The 23,199-nt window shown below is 50.5% G+C and overlaps 5 protein-coding genes across 5 annotated transcripts; 2 read left to right on the forward strand and 3 right to left on the reverse strand.

The window, feature by feature from the left end:
* Window positions 1–948: 948 nt before the first annotated feature.
* Window positions 949–1,781, forward strand: BP5553_01099 (uncharacterized protein; the record flags this gene model as incomplete). The annotated part of the gene is made up of 3 exons (XM_032009722.1): window positions 949–1,090; window positions 1,149–1,615; window positions 1,671–1,781. 3 exons carry the CDS (start codon window positions 949–951, stop codon window positions 1,779–1,781), a joined length of 720 nt encoding a protein of 239 aa, XP_031873776.1.
* A 933-nt stretch (window positions 1,782–2,714) lies between these two features.
* Window positions 2,715–7,383, reverse strand: BP5553_01100 (S-adenosyl-L-methionine-dependent methyltransferase; the record flags this gene model as incomplete). The annotated part of the gene is made up of 2 exons (XM_032009723.1): window positions 2,715–3,499; window positions 3,546–7,383. The coding sequence occupies 2 exons, from the start codon at window positions 7,381–7,383 to the stop codon at window positions 2,715–2,717; spliced, it is 4,623 nt and encodes a 1,540-aa protein (XP_031873777.1).
* A 3,903-nt stretch (window positions 7,384–11,286) lies between these two features.
* BP5553_01101 (Uncharacterized protein) lies at window positions 11,287–12,152 on the reverse strand (the record flags this gene model as incomplete). The annotated part of the gene is made up of 2 exons (XM_032009724.1): window positions 11,287–11,936; window positions 12,017–12,152. The coding sequence occupies 2 exons, from the start codon at window positions 12,150–12,152 to the stop codon at window positions 11,287–11,289; spliced, it is 786 nt and encodes a 261-aa protein (XP_031873778.1).
* Window positions 12,153–15,034: 2,882 nt separating this feature from the next.
* Window positions 15,035–17,341, reverse strand: BP5553_01102 (uncharacterized protein; the record flags this gene model as incomplete). The annotated part of the gene is made up of 4 exons (XM_032009725.1): window positions 15,035–15,843; window positions 15,908–16,557; window positions 16,604–16,739; window positions 16,798–17,341. 4 exons carry the CDS (start codon window positions 17,339–17,341, stop codon window positions 15,035–15,037), a joined length of 2,139 nt encoding a protein of 712 aa, XP_031873779.1.
* A 2,527-nt stretch (window positions 17,342–19,868) lies between these two features.
* BP5553_01103 (uncharacterized protein) lies at window positions 19,869–23,195 on the forward strand (the record flags this gene model as incomplete). Its single annotated transcript, XM_032009726.1, has 1 exon — window positions 19,869–23,195. One exon carries the CDS (start codon window positions 19,869–19,871, stop codon window positions 23,193–23,195), a length of 3,327 nt encoding a protein of 1,108 aa, XP_031873780.1.
* Between the last annotated feature and the right edge of the window lie 4 nt (window positions 23,196–23,199).

Raw genomic sequence — 23,199 nt, forward strand, 5'->3', positions numbered from 1 at the left:
GGGGTGCGAGGGAGAGGCACTTTCCAGAGACGAAAGCGTTCCCAAATACTTCGTAGTTCATGGATGGATAGATGGTAGATGCTAGTACTTTGCTCGGTATAGCACTTCGCATGCGCATATACTCCATAACTCAACCCACTGAGAGAAAACTCTGCCATTCCTCGCCGGGATCGGGCAGCCCATTAATAAATTGTGCCATTATGTTTGCCGTGGCCAAGAGTTTGGCGCTTTGCCGTTGCGCAGCGATTCGGTGAAAATCTAATCAGATGTGATCTAATCTTATCAGATGCATCTGATAAATTTGATTTGGCAGCTGGAAGCCTGCGGTGGCCTGATAACAGCCGCCAAGTCGGCAGTTTTTGCCGTGCGTGGACAGTTCTGGACAGGTGCGGAGTTCTGTCCTGGTCGCCAAGGTCGGCTACAGAAAATTGTATCTTATCTGATCCACGTAGTAGGGCGCTTCTTGTGCCCCACGCACGACTTTGATCTAATCTGATCCTGATATGTACTGTCGAAAGCCACAGCAATGCTCCGTAAATCAATAGCGTGGTGGCCCTCGTGGGGGACCACAGCCTTTGCTGGGCATGCCGCTTGCAGCCTCTTGGTGGCCTGGATATGAGGAACTTGGGAAGAGTCAGGAAGCGCCAGGACTCAGGAGATATTTCGTCGTGCCATGCGGCGAAGTCGGACCGTACGCCAGCCGTGGCCCTGTGGCGGAAGTGCCCCTTGTGGGGTGCTATTGACGCTCAGAAGTTGGCGACAGGAAGCTGCGCAATCTGCTCCGTCGCTGATGTGTTATAAAGAGCCTTGATCACTCCTCCTGGTGATTCTTCTCATCACGCTCTCAGTACTTCCCGCATATCACACGCTTCCTCGCTCCCACTTCCACACTCAGTATCACCTTGCTTCTTCCACCCTCGTTAAAACTTACCGTCTCTCGTTCTGAAAATGGTTGGCATTCAGTGGGCAGCATTGGGAGCTTTGGCTCTGGGCGCCGTTTCGGCATCCGCCTTCGAAGAGGACTGGGCCGCCCAGTTGCTCCGCCGCCAGGCGCCAGGGAGCGCTTCCTACAGTTGCCATGCTTCCTGTGGTAAGAAATATTCGTATCGTGAAGGAGTCGTCGACCATGACTAACGGCGCGTGTGTAGGACAAGTTATCGTGCTCGGCCGCACGACAGGTTACTGCACCAACGACGTATTCCTCTCTAGCTACGATGCCTGCCTCAAGTGTGCTGGTCCGGACAACGAGAACATTTGGAAAGATTACGGCAACAGCGTCGCAAAGGCTGGTGCCGCATGTGACCTTCCCCAAGAGCCTGTCTCTGGGACACCAACAGATCCCGAAACTACTGCCCCTCCTTCGACCGATGCTTCGACCGCTGCTCCTACCGCTGCTCCAACTGCCGAGCCCTCGGCAGAGTCCCCGGCTGCCTCCTCAGCTGCCCCCTCAGCTGCCCCCTCCGTTGATTCCTCAGTTGATTCCTCAGCCGCCCCAACTCAGGCTCCTACTACCGCTGCGACTGGCGGAGCAGCGAACTCAAGCCAAGCTCCAGTAAGTTCCACCGTAGCTACCACTACAAGAGCTGGAAGTGCCCAAGGCACTGGATCCGCAACCGTAAGCAACGTCTACATTGCGCTTCGTTTTCCCGGCTAACCATGGACCTCATTAGACTTCTTCCGCAGGCATAGAGTTCACCGGTGCCGCCCATTCCAATGCCGTGGGGAGCGTTGGTGCTATTGTCATGTTTGCAGCGGGTGTTGCTGCTGCCATCGGCGTTTAGATATGGTTGCTACTCTGGTCTGAGATTTGAGCTGACTTGTATGTCTTCGGTGGTGTAAGATAGTCTTTGAATTTGAATTACCCGCTGGGATTAAGTATCCCTTAATATATATTTGACATGGTTTCCGTAAAAATGAAATGTGTGATGCCTGATAATATGTGGTTCGTGAACGTGAATTTCTGGAAGTGGTGGCTGACGAAGCGCTAGCACCAGTGCTAACATATAATCTGGGTATAAGGGTATCATAGCCATAATGAACGACGAGCCGCACCTATGGCTGAATATGTGATGACCATGTGGCGTATCAAGAGGGAATGGTAGGAGGGAGAGGAGAAGGAAGTTGAAGTTGGAGTTGGAGTTGAATGCCCCAAGCGAGATGTGAAGTTGAAGTGCCTGACTAATCGAGTTGGATAGCAGTGTGGGCCGAGAGAGCTTCCAACCTAAATATCATAACTACCGCATATCATGATCTACGTATTAATACAAGTCTATATTTTATGTTTTTAAATTTTTATATCATATTAATTATTCAGTGGCTTAGCCATATTATATAAAGAGGGGTATCTATCAGCATCCAAACACAACCGTAGCCGCGCAAAAGCGCAGCAGGACAAGCAAGCGTGACCATCATAACCTCGTCAGATCATTCCGTTCCATCATTTCCATCATTCCTCCAAATTAAACAGATACAACGAGCAATGCCAGATCGCAGATGCCAACCCGTAGCGTGAAGGTAGGTATCTACCAGGTAGATATAAGAGAGGAAAACAATTCAGAGACCAGGGGCTCGCGCCCTTCAGTATATATGATGATATATGATATGTCCCCCCATTCGCTATGCACACACGAACGCAACGCTTGAAAATGCAAATCAACCCCCCCCTACTATTTTATCAAAAGGCAAACGATATTGGAGTAGGGGCGGTAGAGGACCTAAACACTGGCGGTCCTCCTTCTGCCCACAACGGGCTTCTGCGCATAGGCAACCACAAGTTTAAAACTCGAGTTCCATTTCTCGCACTCAGATAGTAGATGCGCATCATTGAAGATAGAGGCGGAGATATCGCCTTCGGGTAAAACCGCCATCTCGTAGCAGCGTGTATACCACCACCTTCCTACTTTGGCAACCATCTTAGTGATACCGTCGTCACCAACTTGTGACTCGTCCCTCATCATATCAGCCAGGCTCATCTCTTCTTTCTTCTCTTTCCTCTGGCCTCGCGACGGGATCGTGGATGCTACAGGCACGCCCACGTTGCAGGTCTTGATGTCACAGAAGCCTCGTTTGCCGACGAGTTTCAAGACCGTGTCACTTGCGCTCCCGAGACTGATGCTTGGATCTGCAACTTGCGTCTTGACCTTCAAGCCACGAATGGCTCTTCGGGAGCGGTTGCCCATGTTCATCAAGTCAAGGTCAAGGATTGCCATCTCCAGATATCCTGCTGGTTTCAGCACACGCTTGGATTCTGCGATGATGTTCCGATACGAGGCTTCGGACATTGCGGCAGGAAAGCGAAGTACGACGACGTGAAAAGTCGACGATGGGAAAGGAAATTTATGTAGCGATGACGTATATTGGACTTGACGATGGTTCCGAGGTGTGAGTGGGAAGGAGTTGCTGTTAGAGTTCCGCTGGGAGGCAGAGAGAGGACGAGTTGGCGACAGGTTGTAGAACGTGGATGTCGGGTAGGTTTCAGCGGCATAGAACGACCAGTCATCTGAAGGTGTTAGTTTGAGAAGGTATAAACCGGAAAGGAGGCTTACCATTGCCAAGTCCATCAATGACCAAGATGGAACGAGGCTTAGATGATCCTTCAAGCTGCGTGATTTCCTCCCGAGCGGGACTGAAGAGGACGTGCCCGAACGTAAGCCATTTACTGACTGTCATGGAGCCTACCCGGAGATTCACTTGAGAAATTGGAGAAAGGGTGCCCGGTTCAGAGATTGAATGAGTATGACTGCTTGCGGAAGCGGATTTGGTGGAGCTTGCTTGTGAGCAACGGGATGACTTTTCGGCCAAATCACTATAAACTGAATTATTGCGGTCTCCGTATCCAGAGATAAAATCGCCAAATGACATTGGAGTTGTTGGCGTTGGAGCAGTATCCACTGCCTCTCTCAGCCTCGTGCTCATATCAGCACTGTACACACTGGATGTCGTAAATTCCGAGCGCCGAGATGGCTCTTCTACTCTCGCAGGTTCTTTGATGACAGGTGTAGAGTTAAGGGTTGGTGATTCTTTTGCCTTCATCCTACTCTTCCTCGCTCTACGACTCTCGTAGCTCTCATACTGGAAGGGAACTCCATGTGAGGACGTTGCCGAGACCGGAACCTTCATATCGTCATCCTCGATCAAATCATCATATTCATCCCATACTTCATCCTCTTCTAATGCTGACCCAGCTTCGGGGACGACTGCCGTAGTCCCCGCAAAGCTCATTCCACCTGAGCTATTGCTTGTGGCCTCCGAGTTCTTTCGTGGAGAGAAGGTAAGGAAGTCGTGATGGCTAGTGCCGCTCCCGCTCGCTTTTGAATCACCGGAGCCTTGTCGCGAGTTTTCACCTTGGACAACAGGATTAAGCAGGGGTGCTTCACAAGGGGGCACTGGGGTCGACGACTTTGGCGGGCTAGGTCCTACTGCGACCGAGTCCTTATCGACGGCGGCGGGTTGTAAAGGTGACTGAACAAGACTGAGTCTGGCAAAGGGCCTGGAGAACGACTTTGGTGACGTTGCCTGGGGCCTGGCAGAAATAACCTTCGGTATCCGGCCGACTTGGGGAAGCCGGCTTGGGCGCACTGGGGACGGTTCCTTGTTTAAGTGAAATTCCGGTTTTGACGGCTCCGGAATTACTTGGATGGTCTCGGGCGATGCACATATGACCGGTGCAGCAGGTGGTTCTGGCAGAGGGGTATCCATCATGGAATGGAGATTCTCGATGCGCCGTAGGTTCTCTTTATAGTTGCTAAATTGCAACGCTTCCAGTTCTTCGCTCGACAGTTCAACCCCGGCGGCATCGCGGAGAATATCTTCGAGGGCTACAATATCGGGTTCTTGCTGCTCATCCGACGAATCTAGCATTGCATAGTGCGGGATAGCCTTTGCTGTGGCGGGTTTGACTGATACTTGAACTGAAGTTTCAGCCTTTGGCTTTGTCGACGGTTGTGACCGATGGAAAAAGTTCCACTTCCTGGGAGATTTTGCGCGTTTCTCTAACTTCTTGGGTTTCGTGGCTGGCGCCTTGCGACCTCTGCCCACTTGAGCCTTCATATCCAGTTGCGAATCATCAGACATTATACTAGCATCAATGCTGCTCATGGCCGGCGAGGTGCCCCGAGTCGGGAGATTTAGCGGTCGAGGGAAATTCAATGTGCTTGTCGAGTTATTGAGCCGCAAAACAGATCGACGGAAGGCGAGTGATGAGGTATTGCTAATCACATCGTCACTGCTGTCTGAAGGACGCCGGCCTTTCGGTATAGCAAGTTTCGAAGTTCGTTTCGGCGGTTCTTTGGGGAGGGCGGATGGCCAGAGCGTGTTGCGAGATGCCTCGTGTCCCAAGCTGGACTTGGACGATGTCCTCGACTCAATACTCGGCCGGCCCAGTAGCACGCTGGTATTGCTTTCTGTGCGGCTGAGCTCCGAGCTCGTATTGCGGTTCTCAATAATCTCGCCGCCTCCAGCGATAATAACGGGGCTCATTCGTTGCTGAAGAAATGGGTCTTCGGCATGCGCACTCCCAACGCTATCTCGCGAGGAGCTGGCTCGACTCTGGCTTCTATCGCGGCTCACACCTAATGACCCAGCACTTGTGCTTCTTCCGCGAAGACCATATCTTCCGTACCCCTCATGCCCAGTGCCAGCAACAGGGCCCTTTCTGGACCCCTTTTCTTGGGGTTTTAGAGTAGGGACCTCAGGTGCGGTCTTCGTCCGTCTTCCAAATAAACCAAACCGGGACTTTGAGGTTGATATACTTGGGCTAGGAGTCCGCGTAGCAATGGACCGGGAAACGATAGATCCCTCTCGCGGTCGTAAATCAGGAACTATGCCAAGGTCGGATGGACCAGGTGTCAGTTCACGAGATGATGGCTGTACTGGGCTTGGGGACGGGTTTCGTGCAGGGAGTCCCGTGGCATGAGATGGTCGACGAATTGACTGAGGTTGTGTTGGTGAAGTTGTTGCATTCCGCTGGATGCCGCTTTGCCGGTGATTTTGCGGGAACGCGAAGCTGGCAAGATTGCTCTGTATAACCGTGATGGATTCGCCCAGCTGAGACTGAAGATCAGGAGTACCATCCCTACTAGGCCTCACCGGAGGTGTATTGCTTGCAGGAGACTTCCCCGGCGCATTTCTTAGTTTTAGCGGAGAAGATCTGGATGTGGGTGCCATTACTGGCTTGGCTGGGGCTTGAGACAGCTTTGAAGGACTGCCTTGTTCTTCTGAGGATGTTTGTTTGAGCTTCTGGGACGACTTCCGTGGAGGTGGAGTGGGAGGCAATGGCACCAGCCGTTGCTTCTTCGCTTTCTTTTCGTTCCCTTTGGCATCAACCTTTACAGTGGAATTTGAAGAGGAAGATATAGGCGACTCTCGCAGATATGGAAGTCCTTGTTGATCCAAGGCGATTTCTTCAACCTCGTTCGCAAAACTGCCCGTTCTCGTCCTCACAAATAGAGGACGATTTGTTGCAGGACTCCCTTGTCGCAGTCTTGGAGGGTTGAGTTTTGATGGCGCGATAATGCCTGGTGATTGTGAGGACATCGATGTTGGAGTAGTATCTCTACTGTAGGCTCCTCCTGGTCCGGGAGATTCCGAGAATCTCGTCGAAGGGCTGGCACTATACCCGCTACCGCTATAGCCACTATATCGATTGTAATTGCTGGTAGCTCCGGAGTAGACTGGAGTGCTAGATAATAGTGGGGTGGGTGGGGGAAGGTCATGTGTTGCCAACTTGTGTGGTATTTCTGCACTGGTCTTCGATCTCGCACGAGCATCCTGCTCCGGATTTGTACGGTATCTGTCCAACTCGGGGATAATCCGTGGCGCTTCCTTTGCAGCAGGAGTTCTCGTTCTTGACGGTCTTGTAAAAATTTCATTGTAGGCATCAGCTGATTTGGGGGCATGCTCAGTACTCGGGCGGCGTTCCACCAAGATTTGAAATGGCTTTGCTGGAGTTAGAGAAGCCGACCTATCTACTGTAGGCCGAGAAGCTGCAGACTGCTGTGCGATTAATGAAGGTTTTCTCCGCAGTACATTCCGAGACGACTTCTTTTTCAGTTCAGGGCCTGGGGCTCCAGTTGCAGGACTTTTAGTTTGCTTCCCGAATCCATAACTATACTTTGAAAGACCGCTGGACTTTGGTTCCGGAATTGACGTCGAAATCGGGAGCGGCTCGCGCAAGGCCGGTTTCGGTAACCCAGGTTTCTGCTGTGTCTTGCTCGCAGTTGATTGTCCTCGGCGCGGTACCATCCGGCCCGGCCTGTTCGCACAATCCATCTCTCCGCGTTCTAGTTTCTGTCGTGCTGATTGCATGGGTGTTCCTAATCTCCTATCCTTTGTCGACTCCTTTACCCTGGTATGGGGGTCGAAATCTGAGCCGTGTGATGCCATTGATGTTCCTTTCTATCTCGACATAACTTGGAGAATATTGGATAGTATTCCAACCTGTGCGGCATGCCAGATGCTATAAAGTATCACGACGAAGGATATCCGACATTGATAAATATGTACTGCGCGCTGCAAAGTCTTTATACCGACATGGGAAACATCTGATACAGTTAGTGAGCAGTGAAACCGTGCCGTGCGAGGTGGACTTACACGCAATTAATGGCAAAACAAAGTGGTTAAGCTTGCCCGCGAGGACTTGATCTCTAAACGGAAAGAAGCTTGAAGCAGATGTGTAGCTCCAGCTACTGCTATCATCCAAAGTATGCCGAACTTATTAGGCGTGGCGGAAACCAATATACCTGGGACTCGCACGTGCAGGATGCTAGGTGATAACGCAAATAGGCTGGAATATATAATGCACCTCCAGGGTATGTCAAGTACGTATATGTGCGAGGAGAAAATGGGCCGCCGCGAAATAGAGGGAGGAATTAATATTCTGATAATGACAATAGATTGAGGGGAGAACTGAGAAAAGGGTGGAAGTGCGGGAGCCGACGGTGAAGTATTAAGGTTGGCACCGCCGGGCCAGGATGTTGGCGCTGGCGTTGGTGTGGGAGTCGGTGGGGGGAGGGGGCGATCAGTGGCGTGTGGGTACCAGAGGGCGGAGACGAGTATTTAGATCGCACTGGGCGAAGGGTCGAGCCGCTAAATATTCGATATTGATATTGGTATTGATATGGTAGCAGTAATGGGGGAGGATGGCCCTGGACGCCTGATAGATCCGACTACGCACTGGCTGCCGAATACTGCGATTGCGAAAGAGGCGCTGATGTTGGTGCTCAAGGTGCCAGCCGGTGTGCGGTGTGGGATAAAGTAGAGGAGGCGCCCAGGCAAGGGCTGGTCCATGGGATATATATGAAGAACTCGACGAGTGGTTGCGGTGAGCAGCCGTCGATATGTGGTACGTAGTTTACTGCTTCCAGGTCATGAATTGTGGCGTCGGGGCTCGTTCATTCGCAAATAAGTGCCAGCATCAAACGTGCAGTGGACCAAAGCCAGTGTTGCTAGAGCCAATGCCACTGCCATAGGAGGGAGTCACAGGCATCATTGCGCATATGCCACAGGATATCCAGTGCTGCCAGGGCGAGCATCGTCTTGTTAACGGCCGCATGGTAGGGACCGTGGCGAGGGCAGGCCCAGAAACCAGAGACCGCCGGCGAAGAGCGAGGAGTACAGGGCAAAAGCAATACTCCCGTGCAATACTTCGTGCTCCGTCAAAAAGATACGCTCAGCGCTGCTGCGCCGTGCTGCAGGTCGAAGACGCCACCGCAGGTCGCAGTGTATTCGGGACCTATAAGATCCAGGCAGAGATCCAGGCAGTTCGTGCAGACCGGTTGACGGGGTTGATACGTAGCAAGGCAGAATCTTTGTGCGCCGTCGTCCCAAGCTTCTTCGTCGTTAGACGCCGGTGCATCATTCGTCGGCTAAGGCCGTCAGGGGGCACAGATCGGAGGCGTAGGATGCCAGGAGGCTCCAGAAGCCAGAGTTTCGTGGTCGTGGGAAAAGCTCAAGTCGGTGATGCGTGATGATGGCGCTTGTCGCGAGTGGACGAGGACAGGAGAGGAGATCTATTTTTATGCCGATCCTTCTTTGCTCCTCGAATAATACAGTAGGCACTCACGTCCCTCCTCTTCCACCAGATCATGTGCTTGTCATTGGACCTGCGTCCGGCCTGTCACCGCTCATGCCCCAATATCTGATGACCAGCTTTTCAGCGTTTCCTCGGCTGCCTCCACCCCCGAGCTGCGGACTCTGGGCACTCCTCCCCATGTACCGGTACTCAGTTCGTTGCCTGTCTTGACGGCCATCATACCCTTAAGTCAACGCCCGGGCGACGGACAGGCAACGGGCAACGGGCGCCCTGTAATGTGGCTATTCCGGGAATCTTCAACGTCGTTGCACAGCTAGACTCCCTAGACTCTCTATGGCAGCGGCAGCGGCAGCAGCCGTAAACTGGCCAAACATTCTGTCTTACCTTACCACGGGCCGCCCTGTGATTTTGCAAGACTTGCAAGACATCGAGAGTAACCGTGAACCCCGGCCGGCAAACCTTGGTCGTGCTATTGGTGGGTGCCGAAATATCCCCATCCAATGGATTTATTAATTCTTGTTTCCGGCGCCTGGTAGGCCCGCCAAGTCAAGTAAAGCCCCCAGGGACCGTGGTACGAGTACTTCGTATGTTTTCACATACCCCGCCGTCCGTTATAACTCCCTCCAACAGGTCATGGAGAATGTTGGCTATTCAGGACGCACCTGAGCATGGCAACTGTTAGAAATGCGCTAAAACTGGCGATCGTTGCGAAGACTTTGGTGGGGGTCTCAATATATTGGCTACTCGTATAGTAGGGCCTAGACAACCGGGGAAACAAACACCGGGCGTATAGGCAGCGTGATTGGAATTCATTGGCCCGAGAGTTGGCAATTCCTACCAACAGATTTGATGTCCATGTCTCTGTCGCTTTCCGATACTTCGTACAGCCAGCCCCCCGACTCTTTTCCTTAGATTATTGCGTTGCGGCGGCCCCAACGGCGGCCCTGAAAGGCTGACTGACTCACAAACAACCACGGTCAGCCGCATTGCCTAATTCCCATTATTTCCATGGCAGGTCACGTTGCAAATCCCCGTGAAGCTGAAGCGCGCATTAGCGATCGCCTGTGCGTTGGCAGCGGCAACCGACTACTTGGTACTGTACTCGTACTACGTAGCTGTGGCGAAGTCTGTGCATACGGCGTCCTGCGATGCACCCGCCACACTTGGAAAGAAGATTCTTGCTTGAAATTCATGCGTTGACGTGGCAGGCAAGAAAGAGTTTGATGCCTTAGATTTTGCGGTGAAGGCGATTTCATTTTGATGCCCGATCTTGGTCCGATAGGGTCCTTTTCGATCCACCACACCAAGAGGCATAAGAGGCATAGAGGGGAATAGTAGTCCGGGTATTAATATGGCGGGTTACGTTGAGCAGGGTTCTATGGCTGCTAATTGGTCACTCAATGGTAGCTTGAGGGTGGTGGCTGTCGTGCCTTTGGATCCGTTATCAATAACGTGACGCCGAAGTGGTGTGCTCAACCTGGCTCCTTCAAGCCTCCTCAAACTCATTCATGGACTCTGAATGGACCCGGATTTCGAGGGATTTCTGCGCAAAATGCTTCCCGTCTTGAACTCTTGGAACCCTCATGTTGGACAGGGGCTGATACCACCTTCCAGTCCTTCCCCTCGTCAGCACTCAGTCTGTCGACCCTATCAAGTTAGCTAAACCCATCTTTCCGCCTTCATTCGCCATGTGGTCTTATCAAGGTCGCACCTTGGAGTTCAGTGAAGCTCCCGTAGCCCAAGGGTGTCCAGCGGTCGAAGCGACGATGGCGGTTGTTGCGGCCCGCACGTGTGGCAGCCAAGCGGCCTATAAGAATATCAAAGTGCAACTTGTGTAATTCATTCGTGCCGCACAGGCTACCATCAAATATCAACGGTTCACCCTACCCGTTCCGTAGAGACGAGCTAGCCGGATCAGTTGGAAGACCCTGAAAGAGACGAGACGCCGAATTCGCCCATGCCCTGCCTTTGAAGGATGAGGTTGAGGAACGCCGAAAGATTCCCCCGTACCACAAGCCACTGCAAGCCATATACCCACCGACGTGTCTCACCGTGTATCAAATGGGAAAACGAAAATGGGAAAGGTATTGCACTGGTATAGAATGACACCTTCAACCTCCGAAGATGGCCATAACCTCCCAGGATCACTGCCAGTGCTTTTCATATTTCTAGTATACAACCGAGCCGTGCTAGCTCCCCGAAAGAGACAATTAGAAAAGCCATATCGTGCCAATTCGTAATTCATTCGTCATCCTCTAAGCAGCCGTCTGGAACCTCTTGGCTCGTGCTTCAGCCTTTGCCTTCTCCGTTGGATCATCAACCACTCGTCCTGAAGGCTTCGAGGCAGGTGCCGCAACCTTGGGTGCTGGTGCTGTTCTCCGGTCCGGTGTCTGTCTCTTAGCGCTCCTGCCGCCCTGCTTGTCTTCCCTCCCCCTCTTTGGTCTCCGCTCCGGCAGAGCAGAATCCAAGCCCTTCACCACTGCCTCGTTTTCTTCCAGGCCAAACTTCTTTGCGCGTTCCGCCAACTTCTTCGCCTCCTCGTCCTCGGGGACGCCAAATCTTTTAGCACGCGCTGCGCGCTTCTCTGCCTCCTTCTCAGCATCAGTTTGTTGGATACCAGCGGTGAAATCTGGTTTTGGTTCCTCTTTCTCTGGGACTGGGGCAGCTTCTGTTGTAGAAGCATTTGCTGACGCGGCCGGAGCTTCCGCACTCTTCGATTCGCCCTCAACAACCTTCAAATCATTCGTCGCAGATGGGTCTATAGCCGCTTTCTGATTGGGGACCGCTGTAGGATTTGGAACTTGTCCCTTGCCTCCAGCCGCAACTGCTGCGGCAGCTGCTTCGGTTGTCGCCTGTGGGGCCTTAGTAGTATCATCTTCGTCCCAGTCAATCTCGTCCTCGCCCGCTGCAAGTAGTTTCAACGTTAGCATAGAGACAGATCAAGCTGCTAAAGGTGACGAAATGCATTGAGGTAAGGATACTTACTGGCTCCGCCCCCGGACTTCTTGTCATTTTCCTGCAGGCGCCCAACGAGGTCGGCTTTGTTTCCGGATATCACCAACCCGCGCTCCTGGAGAATCTTCTTTAAATCGGGCACTTTGAGCTGCGAATAATCCGTCATGGTGATCGCAATGCTGTATTCGGTTTCTGAAGCCTGGAGAGGTGAAAGATTGAAGCTGATTGAAGGAGGGATGGAGAGTTGTTGATGTTGGATTCTTCACTTTCGGAATGCGCGTTGCGAAGCTGCGGTTGACGTGAGGTGGACCTACGGATGTGGTCTAGCGAAGACTAGGGTTGGTTTATCCGCCTACCGAATCCCCCTTACCCTTCCAGAAACCTATTCATATTTCCTACAATACTAAGAAATTTCCATTCCATTGCGCGACAAAATATAATAGACACCTATGTTTCACAGCAGATATATACAAAGTACATATACCTTATTAATATGATGCATCTGGTGAGCGAAGTGCCTAGTTGTGCTTCCGACACCTTGTGCATTCTGGTCCAATATTATTGAACTGTTTCCGAGGCCTGATATTGAATACCTTAAGGTCTCCATCGAAACTCATTATTGAATAAGGTAACCCACCTCCTCTAACTCCAAGAGTTCGTGATCTTGTCTATTAATATCCCCGGTGTGTCTCGAGGCGGTTGATCATCAAGGTATTGCCATCGAGGTGCCGTTCAGAGAGGAGCCCCAATACTTGGTAGATACTCATTCATCTCATGATTCTAGATACTGTACTAAGCTCCGACAATGAAAGAAAGCCAAGGAGGTTGGCTAAGGATAATATCTCTCATGTCCCTACCAAATGCTAATCCACAAGACTCTTTTCATTATTAGGTCTTAGATTGTTTTAAATTGTTAATTCCATTGAATATAATAGTGTCAACTTTAACTAAATAGAGCGGTTACCAGTTGGTTGCCTTCTTTCCCTCCTATCTAAATCTCGAAATACTCATCGTTGCTCAGGCCCTGGCTAGCTAATCTAGTATTTCTATACCTATGACAGTGCTGCTTGTGTCTCTTGCATCGGCAAGATAACTCGAGGTAGAAACTGTTTTGCAATCTTCCTTCTCTTTTCATTCCCCTTTCCCAGCCACTATGTTGAATTGTCGTTCAATCTAGCTAACTGCCATACCAACCTGATCAAACTCCTCGTTCCTCTGCATACCTCCACACAAGATTCTACAAAGACCTTGCCACTTAGTTGTTTCACATTGTCGCCGATACAGTAACGACTGGAGCACTACCCCCAGCACATGGACCATGATATGAACATAATTATAACCACACATCGTGCTGTACTACCCACCAATTCCCCAGCCCATCGGGCACATACCCCAAAGAAAAATATATCAAGTTAACTAAACAAGTAGCGTGCCATCCCTCCCAACATCTGCACCCGAGAAAATGTGCGCATCAGCGGAACATCCCATTGGGTCGCAGGTTTTGTCGCACCTGCATCCATCACTTGCATTAGGGGCTGCATGCAACTCACCTACCCATGCCATTACTTTGATTCCCGAGAGATAAATAGCTTTATTCTCCAATTAAAAATGCGACGGGGATGAGATGGGACGAAAGGATGGACGGCCGAGTTTGGCGGTGGTATGGCGGTTCGTGTTTCATGCTGCTAGGATCGAGATGCAAGAGCTAACCTTGGTAGGTAAGTTATTAGCAATGCTAACGACTGGGTAATAGTGCGAAGGAAATAGATCAGCACAATCACAATTTAGGTCCTAGGGAATGTTGGTATTTTGGTATCAGCTGCTCGGAGGGTGTAGTTGGGGGTGGTGTTTAAACTAGCAGACGCAGTAATTCTAGCGCCAGCAGCATATGTTCAAATAATTGTAGTTTAAAAATTGTTGTTTTAGAGTGATGTTATAGCTAGTTACATATATATTGTTTTAAATCAGAGCAGTCCATAGACAAACTCTTTGATGCTCCAGATATCGAGCCATGGCCAATAAGAGCCTACTTTGTCTAAGTAGGTAACTGTTTGTTTTTGGCAACCATCAACTCGACCAGTCTCAACTTCCCTGCTCGAATATCGCAAGAGAGAGTGGAGCTAAGCAGGAAGAGTGGGCCCAATATACATAGCTTTCTCCGTCCCATCACACCTTGCACCCTGTCTTCTAGTACCTGCCAACCTTGGCAGCATAGTAGTCTCCGGCTGAGGTAGATAATGCATTTTCCATCAGATGGATATTGCAAAGCGAAGAAACATCCGCGGACAGCATATGGCCACAAACCAAATATAATCCAGGTTGTGGCCGAGGAATAACAATGTCAGGCCCATACTACATCTCCGTACCTGAGCAACCACTCCGCCCCTTAAACGACAAATATCCAACTGACACAAGCGGCCCGAAGTGAACTGACAGATAGTTATGGTTGCTGTGTGGCGTTGAGAGGAAAGCATCGGAGTCGGGAGCAAGTAGTTGCATTGGTAGATGCCTCTGGAACCCGATGAAGACAACAAGGCAGAGAGATATTCCTAAGGCTTGCTTCTTGGTGGATGGTGTAGCTTCTGGTGGTTTGTGGCGGGATGGCAACCTCCCTGTAAACCACTCGGTACCTCATTAGGAGCATCGGAATTTGATCCAGAGTCCGTCGGCTTGCTGTATAGTTCGTTGGGAAAACGAGCTGTCCAGGCGATGATATAATTGCCAGTGGCTTTTTGACATGGCCGATTGTACTTAGAGTTGGAAGGCACAGCCTAGGTTATGGGGTATATAACCAAGGTAAGTTCAATTTGGAACGAAACTGCAAATGGTGCAATCGATACCATTCCCATGTACTAAAACCAAGCACCATATAAATACGATGTCGGTTTTAGATATCATTCATTCTCACTTCGAGAAGCATGATAGCGCGTCTGCCATGAACGGTTGCAGTTGATAGTTTTCATCCTTTTACCGGTTGAGAACAGGTATATGTTGTAGAGGCAGTTAGATGTTGGGAGTGTTCGAAGAAAGAGAGAGTATTCTTTCTCATCAACTAGGCTCGTCAAGCCACCCCCATTCTTTAAGCAGTTGCTGTACACGATAATCAGTAGCCCAACCGAGATCAGCTTCAATTCCGCGCAAGAGATCCAAGATCATATGTCGCTCGCGTACCTCAGTAAGACATTGCCCAGCAACAAATAATGGCTGAACTTGGTGTATTCTGACACTGTCTTCTGGGCCAGCAAGTGCCATGCCGCATATTTTGTAACTGTGATCACGAACCTCCGCCTCGATTGAACGATAAGAATGAAGACGGTTTGATATAGTCGAGCGGCGTGCAGTTGACTCTTGAGGTTTGTTGAGTAAAAGGATAACCCGGGCCATATGGTATGATTGCATAGTTGACCCACACATAGGTATGCTGTACCAAATTTCGGGAAATATTGATCTCGGATCATCAAGTGAACGCGTCCCATCCATAATGGGCAGCTGGTGAGTACAAGGCCGAAAGGTGTCTGGCAGACCTTGATGCCATATCTCAAGTTCCTTTTCCAGCTCTCTCCATCTGTCAAGAAGCACCATTTGATTCAGCCCAGTTAAGCCACGCGGGCTGGCTCGGTCCTGAGGAAATACACTGTCCACAGAGTCTCCAGACGCTAAAAAATTGACAATTTTTGACATTATCCAAATCAGTGCATTTGAAATCATGTCCTCGCGCATAACTAGATTCCTTTCTGGAAACTGCGAGTCTTCTGTATTGCTGGCGATAACTAAGCCTTGGTCATCGATATGGAGCCCTGCAGCTCGCCACAGACCGAGGTCTTCTGTGTCCAATCTTGTATGACCCTCATTAATAACTATAGTCGAAGTGAGCATGATGTATACAATAGAATTATCTTCTCAAATTGGTATCAGACTTACATGCTGCTAGAAGATCCTGGCGAGCGAAATTCCAAAACGTAGCCTTCCGGGCTCTTGATGGCTTGATACGTGGAGTTAGTGACCCAGGGCTGGTAGGGGACCAAGCTGGCATCATGCCTTCCTCCTCCGCGAGATCAAATAACGTCTTCGTTCCATTAAGATGGCGGGACCAAGCAGTATTTGCATTGTCCAAAAACTCGTATACACAAAGAATGGCAGTTGCTGCAAGAGTATCATCGGCATTACTAGACGGAGTTGGTCTAGATACGCGACGTCTCTTGTTCGCAGGGCTGCTTAGAATGCTCTGTGGAGATAGTGCACTTCCCTGATGGAATGTTTCTTCTATGCTCGTTATTGGTGTCATTGGCACATCAAGACTCCCAGGGTTAGACAGTTCCTTCATCAAGAGGGATATCGCTAGGTCATAGTACTTCGCGCCGATATAAGACCAGTCAACGGTTTCTGGGTGAGGGTACGGCTCCATATTTGATGGCCGGACAACGATTCTGTTGTTAGTTACTTGCCTTCCCTGTACACGACCAAGTTGTTTCGCAGCATATGCGCATGCAGAGTGCCGAAGGAGCGGGATCGATATGGCGAGGACCGGAATATGATGTGCAAAATAACATCCTAGATCAAAAAGATCCATCCTATTATGACTTAGAGACACTACTTGCAAGGATTTGTGATTCTTACCATTGTCCAGTCGTCTCGCCGAAATGGCGGAGTAGAAATGCTACCTCGGGATCTTCAACGGGAAACGGGCCGTTTCCTTTGTTGGAGTTGGAGATTGGGACGACAAGAGCAGGATCAAGCGGAGGTGATGCTAAGCCTGGACAAAGTCAACGCTCCTCTTTAGACAATAGACAATACCCCACCCCAACACGTACTAGCAGATCCTTCAGGTCCAGCAGGGTTCAAAATGAAATTCAAATTATTCGAAGAATGCGGCGACGCAGTGGCATCTAGTGACGCCTGCTCAGGAATTGGCAATGGCCGGGCATAATGTATGTTGCTCGTGGCAATGGTAGAGAGCGCTTCAAGCCCATGTGCCTGGTCGTAGTGTGCATAGTTAATGCTAGCACGCTCCTCGATCTGCGGTGCGACAATGGGGGTTGAAGCTGAAGCTGTAGCTGGTGGGCATTCGAGTTCGGGGGTCGGTTCCATGTTGAAAGGGTCCGTAACGTTGCAAAAGGTTACTGAGTTTGGATCATTAGTCTCTTGTTCTTCGGGTGAGCGGAATGCCTTCGGGCTCGAGGTAGAGTTCGACCTCGAGTTCACATACGTACCTGTCTTTGGAACGTCTACCCAGACATTATTCCGATTGAAGGTATTGCGATAAGCATAGAACCCCCCTAGCCTACCATTCCCATTCCCATTCCAATTCCCGCTGTGGTTCCCGTTCGCAGAATCGTCTTCCTGGCCGCCATTCATAGACGCATTCTGTTGGTGCCGGAACACAACGCCATCACTGGGTTGGCATTCGCGCGAGCCTTTGCGACATTGGCCGCAGACAGGCTTTGCTTCATCGCATTTGAGTTTCCGTTGGCGGCAAGTTTGGCTGTAGCATAAGCAAAAAGTTAGTGTTGGCAACGAGGGCTCGGCAGCTGGTTTGCTTTGGAGGAGAGGGACAAGAAGCCGCAGCAAGGGTATAGGTATGTGAGCATTGGGAATTTTGAGACGCACCATCCCGTCCTCGACCTCATTGCCTCTGCATCATGGTATCGTCACGAATTCTGTACGGGTTTTGGCAATAGCATGATTCGGAAACTGCGGCGACAAGTTCCTTGAGGATAGAGGATAGAGAGCTAGCGGCGATATCTCACTATTTTTCTACAAGCCCAACGGCAATAGAGTCGGGGATGCCCCAACCGCCGAGGAACGGTTCCCCGCGACTCGTATCCCGCGGCCAGGCGCTGCGAGACTACGACTCTCAATCTCCGAAATGAAAATCCTACAAAGTACTCTTTAGGTATTATTATACCTAGATAGTACTATATCTACACTGGGATACCTCGAGGGTACGGACGTATGTACGTACCCCATGGTCCTCAGCACATAGACCGAGCGAATTCTTTCGCCGCCATGGCAGCACAATTTGATTTAGCTCCAATCTACAGCCCAATGGGCGGGAAACAGGTGCGGATTTCAAGTGAACCATCCATACGAAGTACACGAATATTTATTATTAGCCATGCCGGGGATTGCGTCGTATACTCGTTTTCAATATATGAAAGCCCTCGAAAGTCCTTAAGCCTCCTCCACTCTCGTCGGCAACCGAAAAAGACAGGCCAGATAAAAGTTTTGTGCTACTAAGTTTCAACCCTACTTCTTCTCACCGCTCCGTACCTGTTACTGCTGGCTCTATCAGTATACGCTTATATGACTACCTATGCCTGGGCCTTGATAGAAGATACACGAGGTGCAGTCCCGTCAACATATCCCAATTTCAATCCGCTTGGCGTGAGTTACATGAGCCTCGCCCAATTAAGACGGGTTAATTCGTCACATCATATTACAAGATATTGTGCTACAACAAAATCATTACAATCTCAAAAGAAAAAGTGCCAATCTTTGTCGGTAAATACGTGTGCAGCTCTATGGGCATTGATATAGAGACAAGATGGTAGCATAGAGTGAATTGGGCTGGTAAGAGCAAATGGGCCTGGTTACGAGTCATTAAAGGTGTCTTTCTCCTCTTTAGGCTCGAATTTCCTTGGCCTGGAACACGCTTTGGACGCCCTCAAAGTCAATTGATAGGTCCCGATTGCCCTCGACTTAACATTTCCCGTGTCTCCCTCACTTTCTTGAAAAGGCAATTGGCCTCTCGTCGAACACAGGCTCTCTCTTTAACCCCAGCCAGTTCCAGGTAAATAATTTGCCCTGTAATTCGCGTGTAAGGCATTCGTTTTGTTATGCTATGACCAAAAGGGGAGGGGGAAACTCAAATACAGGGGTAAATGGACGATGTCATCATTCAAAAACTATTGATTAGTAAGTTGCTGGTAAGTGACTTGACGAATATTCTGGTTGCTTTGCCATAGGTAAGCAAGTTACTTGAAATTTAGCGGATTTTGTCTTAAAATAGGATATAATACTAATACACGACTTTGCAATACCCATCTTGTTGATATACTTACTATTGCTCGCAAGTATTTGCCTTTTGTTAGATTGATATAGTATCATATATAGATTGTTAAGGCGGGAGAACATGGCACTTGACACTAATAGCACTACATGGTACGGACCTACAGCACTCGGTCGGTGAGTTACAGCGTAAGCGTTACTAATAAGTAGCGTGGAATGGAAACAATCTAATGAACCCAATTACTACGTATTATCAGCAAAGTGACAGACTTTCAGACGACCCCCACCCATGGCCCCGAATATTCTTGGACAACACCGCGTGGCCAATGGCGCCGCGTATTTGCGCACCAATCCTCATACCCCGGTTCTACGAGTCTCGAGACGGAGATCCCTTCGACAATATCTAGTTCAGACATTCCAGTGAAGGAAGGAGCCTAGCAATACATTCGATCTCGAACTCGTCCTCCCGGATATCGACCATTTCTGCGGTAATCGACGCCCTTGAATTCCCAGGACTAGGCTTTTCGGCAGCCTTGCAGTATCAAAAACACGAACGCGCCACCACTGCACCTGTCAACCTGTCAACCCGTCAACCTGTCAACTTGAGAAAAGAGTGCGAGGAAGGGCATCTTGACATGCTGTGGCTTTCCGTCCACCTGCCGGGCGCATTTCTGGATTGGAGGTGTCTACGAGATCAAGGCACCGATCGCGTTTATTGAAAGCAGTGAGCCCCGAGGCATTGGCGACTACGTGATGAGTGAGGTTCAACTCGAATCGAACGTTGAACACTGCGACCGCGGCCGCGTCTACGTCGGGAACCTCCTGGCTCTTTTGCACTCGCGGATTTCAATCTCCTACCGTCCCGAAATTGAGCATGTTCTCATATCTGCGACCCCACCACAAGCGTACCCCATCGATCCCTTCGTCGCCAGTAGAACAATCACACTCCTTTGACCCACCCTCACGTCCTGTCGATAATGGCCACGGGCATCCTCAAGCGTGGCAGGATCCTAGCTCTCCAGAATGGGCAGACCCGTCGATCTCACGGTTGACCTTAGGAGGTACGGACGCCTCCTCAGGAGCGGACAACCTCTCGAGGCCTAGAGTGTATGAAAGGGAGCCAAGAACACAAGCCCGGGATGCTTCAAAAGGAACGGAGAAATCGCGAGATATATTTTCGTACGGCAATTACCAGAGAATACCGCCTGGGTCGTCGCATCGACCAGATTCAGCTGGAAATGCGACTCTGCCGAGTTATAGTAACCCACAGCAGCCGACCCAAACTGGCATGGCCACCGATATGGCCTCGAGACAGAAGTCCTCTGAACCAAGGCATGCCTTTGTGACCGCCACAGATATACAGAATAGCGCAGTGCCAACAGGCAGACGGCCAACAGGTGGAAGGCTACCACCTCCAGGAGCAGCCCCCGCTCATACGGTGTCGACTTTTGAGCCAGCCCAACCCAAATCAGGGAAAGGAAGATTGAACCTGCTGAACCCAATATCGCTTCTTGCTCGTCGAAGAACGTCACAGGCAGTTCCATACCTTGCTCCAGAAACGCTTACGACCAGTAGGGCTAGGGATCATGTCTCTGAGAACTTGGACTTTAGGATACGAGGAACAGTTGTTCATGATTTCAGTGCTCCTCGACCTCGAAACAACCTGTCGTATACCGATGTGCGGGCGGCAGAGGCCACGAACACCTCTTTTACGCCATATCAAAGAAGTCCTAACCCACAGGGTGACGGACGCCATACACCTGTATTCACGGAGAACTTTGAAGAGGAACAGTATCCGGCAGCAGGGCCACATGTCAGGAAAGCAAATGATTTGACTGATCTCCCACTACCGAAACCTCCCTACGCTAAAGGCGCCCAACGATTAGTTGAGCCCAACCCCCCTGGAAATAAGAGCAGCGAGCCGCTGCGGATGCAAATGCCAGCGCGGGGGGATACGAACGCGGAGGATCCCCTATCGGATGTTGGCCCCCCTGTACCGCCCAAAGCTCCACGGTCGATACTAAGTGAGGGAAAACGGATATCCATAGATTCTAATACAACACCACCAAGGCCAAATTTGTCGTCACGGAATGGTAGACCGCACAATGTCTCGGAGGTGCCGGCCAAGGATGCAGCCATTCCAAAGCATATGAAGAGTACATCGTCGAGGTTCAGTTTCGACATGATCGGTGCCGCTGAGCAGGAAAGGCTTCTGGAAGATAGGCATCGTCAGAGGGCATTGGAGAAAAAATCCGAAATCCCCAATGAGGATGACCAGGATGATGGTTTTGATGACGACTTCGATTATGATAATATGGACGACGATGATGGTTTAGAGGAAAGGATTCCCGGCGTCAATACTGATTTTGACGAGGAAGAAGATGTAGACATTCCGGTACCCAGCGGGGGAAATCTTGCAGATTTCACGTTCCAGCAATCCTGGCTTGGCACCCCATTGAGTCCTTCTAGTCCGGGCATGGCACAGACCCCACGAGATGCCAATGGCGAAGTCATCGGTTTTGCGGTGACAAAAAACTCACCACATTTTCCAGAGGGCCTGCTTCAGACCACTGCATTATCGCTAGTGTCTCCTTCATCACCTCCTATCGCCTCGCCAGGCGTTGATTCTCTACAAGGTCTGGGGCTACAAGGCATTGATGTCCCAGAGCCTATAAAATCTCCGAAGGCGCATATCGAAACACACCGTTCCCAGCCATCCAGAATCGATGATGATGATTTGTACTTTGATGATGGCATCATTACTGGCCCTGGGGATGACGAAGAAATTGCGGAATTTGACGAATCGATTTTCGATAACATCGATACTGACGAGTATGGGAGACCTCTAAAACCACTATCATCCATCCCCACCCTCTACTTACCCCCAACACTTACATCGGACCCATCTCCATCTCTTGATAACAAGCCAAAGGAGAGCCGTGGTGATGCAAAAGGAACGACGGAGCCAGTACCGCTGGATAGTTTACCCCTTGATGGCGGCCTAGCGCCAAAACCCTCAGCGGCAAACCGTAGCACAACGCAGGCTGCTGTATATGCACCGCCCACTCTTGACCTGACCCAAGACTCTCTAGCTGCATATCAGTCTGCCCTCGCGGCTGCAGCATTTGCAGCTGCTGCCAACGGCAAATTTCGGCGTGGGGGCTCTCCACCATTCCCCGTACACCCAGAGCAAGACGATGCCCAACCTGGTATGATAAGTGATTCTAGCCACACCTCACATTACGAACCTTTCTCCCCCAACTATGACATAGAGGACGACTTCGACTACGACGATGCCCTTGAGGACGATCCCATCATCGCCGCAGCTAATGCCGAAGCCCTTGCTAACGATTGTGATGGGTTCTATGGTCAAGAATTCGGGTTTTACTCGGCTCCTGCTGTAGGTGAAGCCGAGTACGCGAATGGTGGCTATTTCGGACCCCGCGGGTCAGAAGGGATCAATCGTTCACAGAGCGGAAGAGTCGTTTCTCGAGAGCCAAATTTGACGCCTATCACCGAGCGAAGCGAGTACTCGAACCGTAACTCATTCATGTCACCTTCAATGTACGGTTCTGGATCAATTGCAAGCCCGGGCCTAGCTCAACTAGCTGGTATGATCAGTTCACCGGAGTATGAAGGAGGCGATATGAGTTTAAATGCCTTGTTGAAATTGAGGAGGGGGGCATGGGGTGGCAGTCAGGCTAGCCTTCACAGCAGTAATGGGAGCCCAAAAAGTGCCGCGGGACAGGGGGATGGCAGCCCAGTTGGCGGTCTACCACCTTGGGCGCAAACCGGTACCGTTGTGAACCCTATCACATCAACCGCATCAGCATCTCACAGACGCAAGAATAGCGGGATCAGTTTCATAAGCGAAGCTCCTAGCGAAAAGGATGTGCAGAGCGACGAAAATTCAGGACCTACGAGCCCGAATTTGGCTTTGAGTGCGACAGCCTTGAACCTTTCCAAGCCTAGCATAGATATGGAAAAGGAAGAAAAGGAAGAAAAGGAAGAAAAGGAAGAAAAGGACAACGGTCAACAGCTTCGAAGACACAAGCACTCCGCTAGTGCAGAGAGCATCAGCTACCTGAAAGAGGAGGACCCTGTTGGCGGCCCGAGGTGGATTTTAGAGAGGCGACGGACTGGTGAAAGTGGCGAGGTTCTAGAACTGGAAAGGGAAGTTATTCAGGGAGGTAGGATATAGGGAT

The sequence above is a fragment of the Venustampulla echinocandica genome (genome assembly GCF_003357145.1).
Source record: "Venustampulla echinocandica strain BP 5553 chromosome Unknown scaffold_0, whole genome shotgun sequence".
Classification (NCBI taxonomy): Eukaryota; Fungi; Ascomycota; class Leotiomycetes; order Helotiales; family Pleuroascaceae; genus Venustampulla; species Venustampulla echinocandica.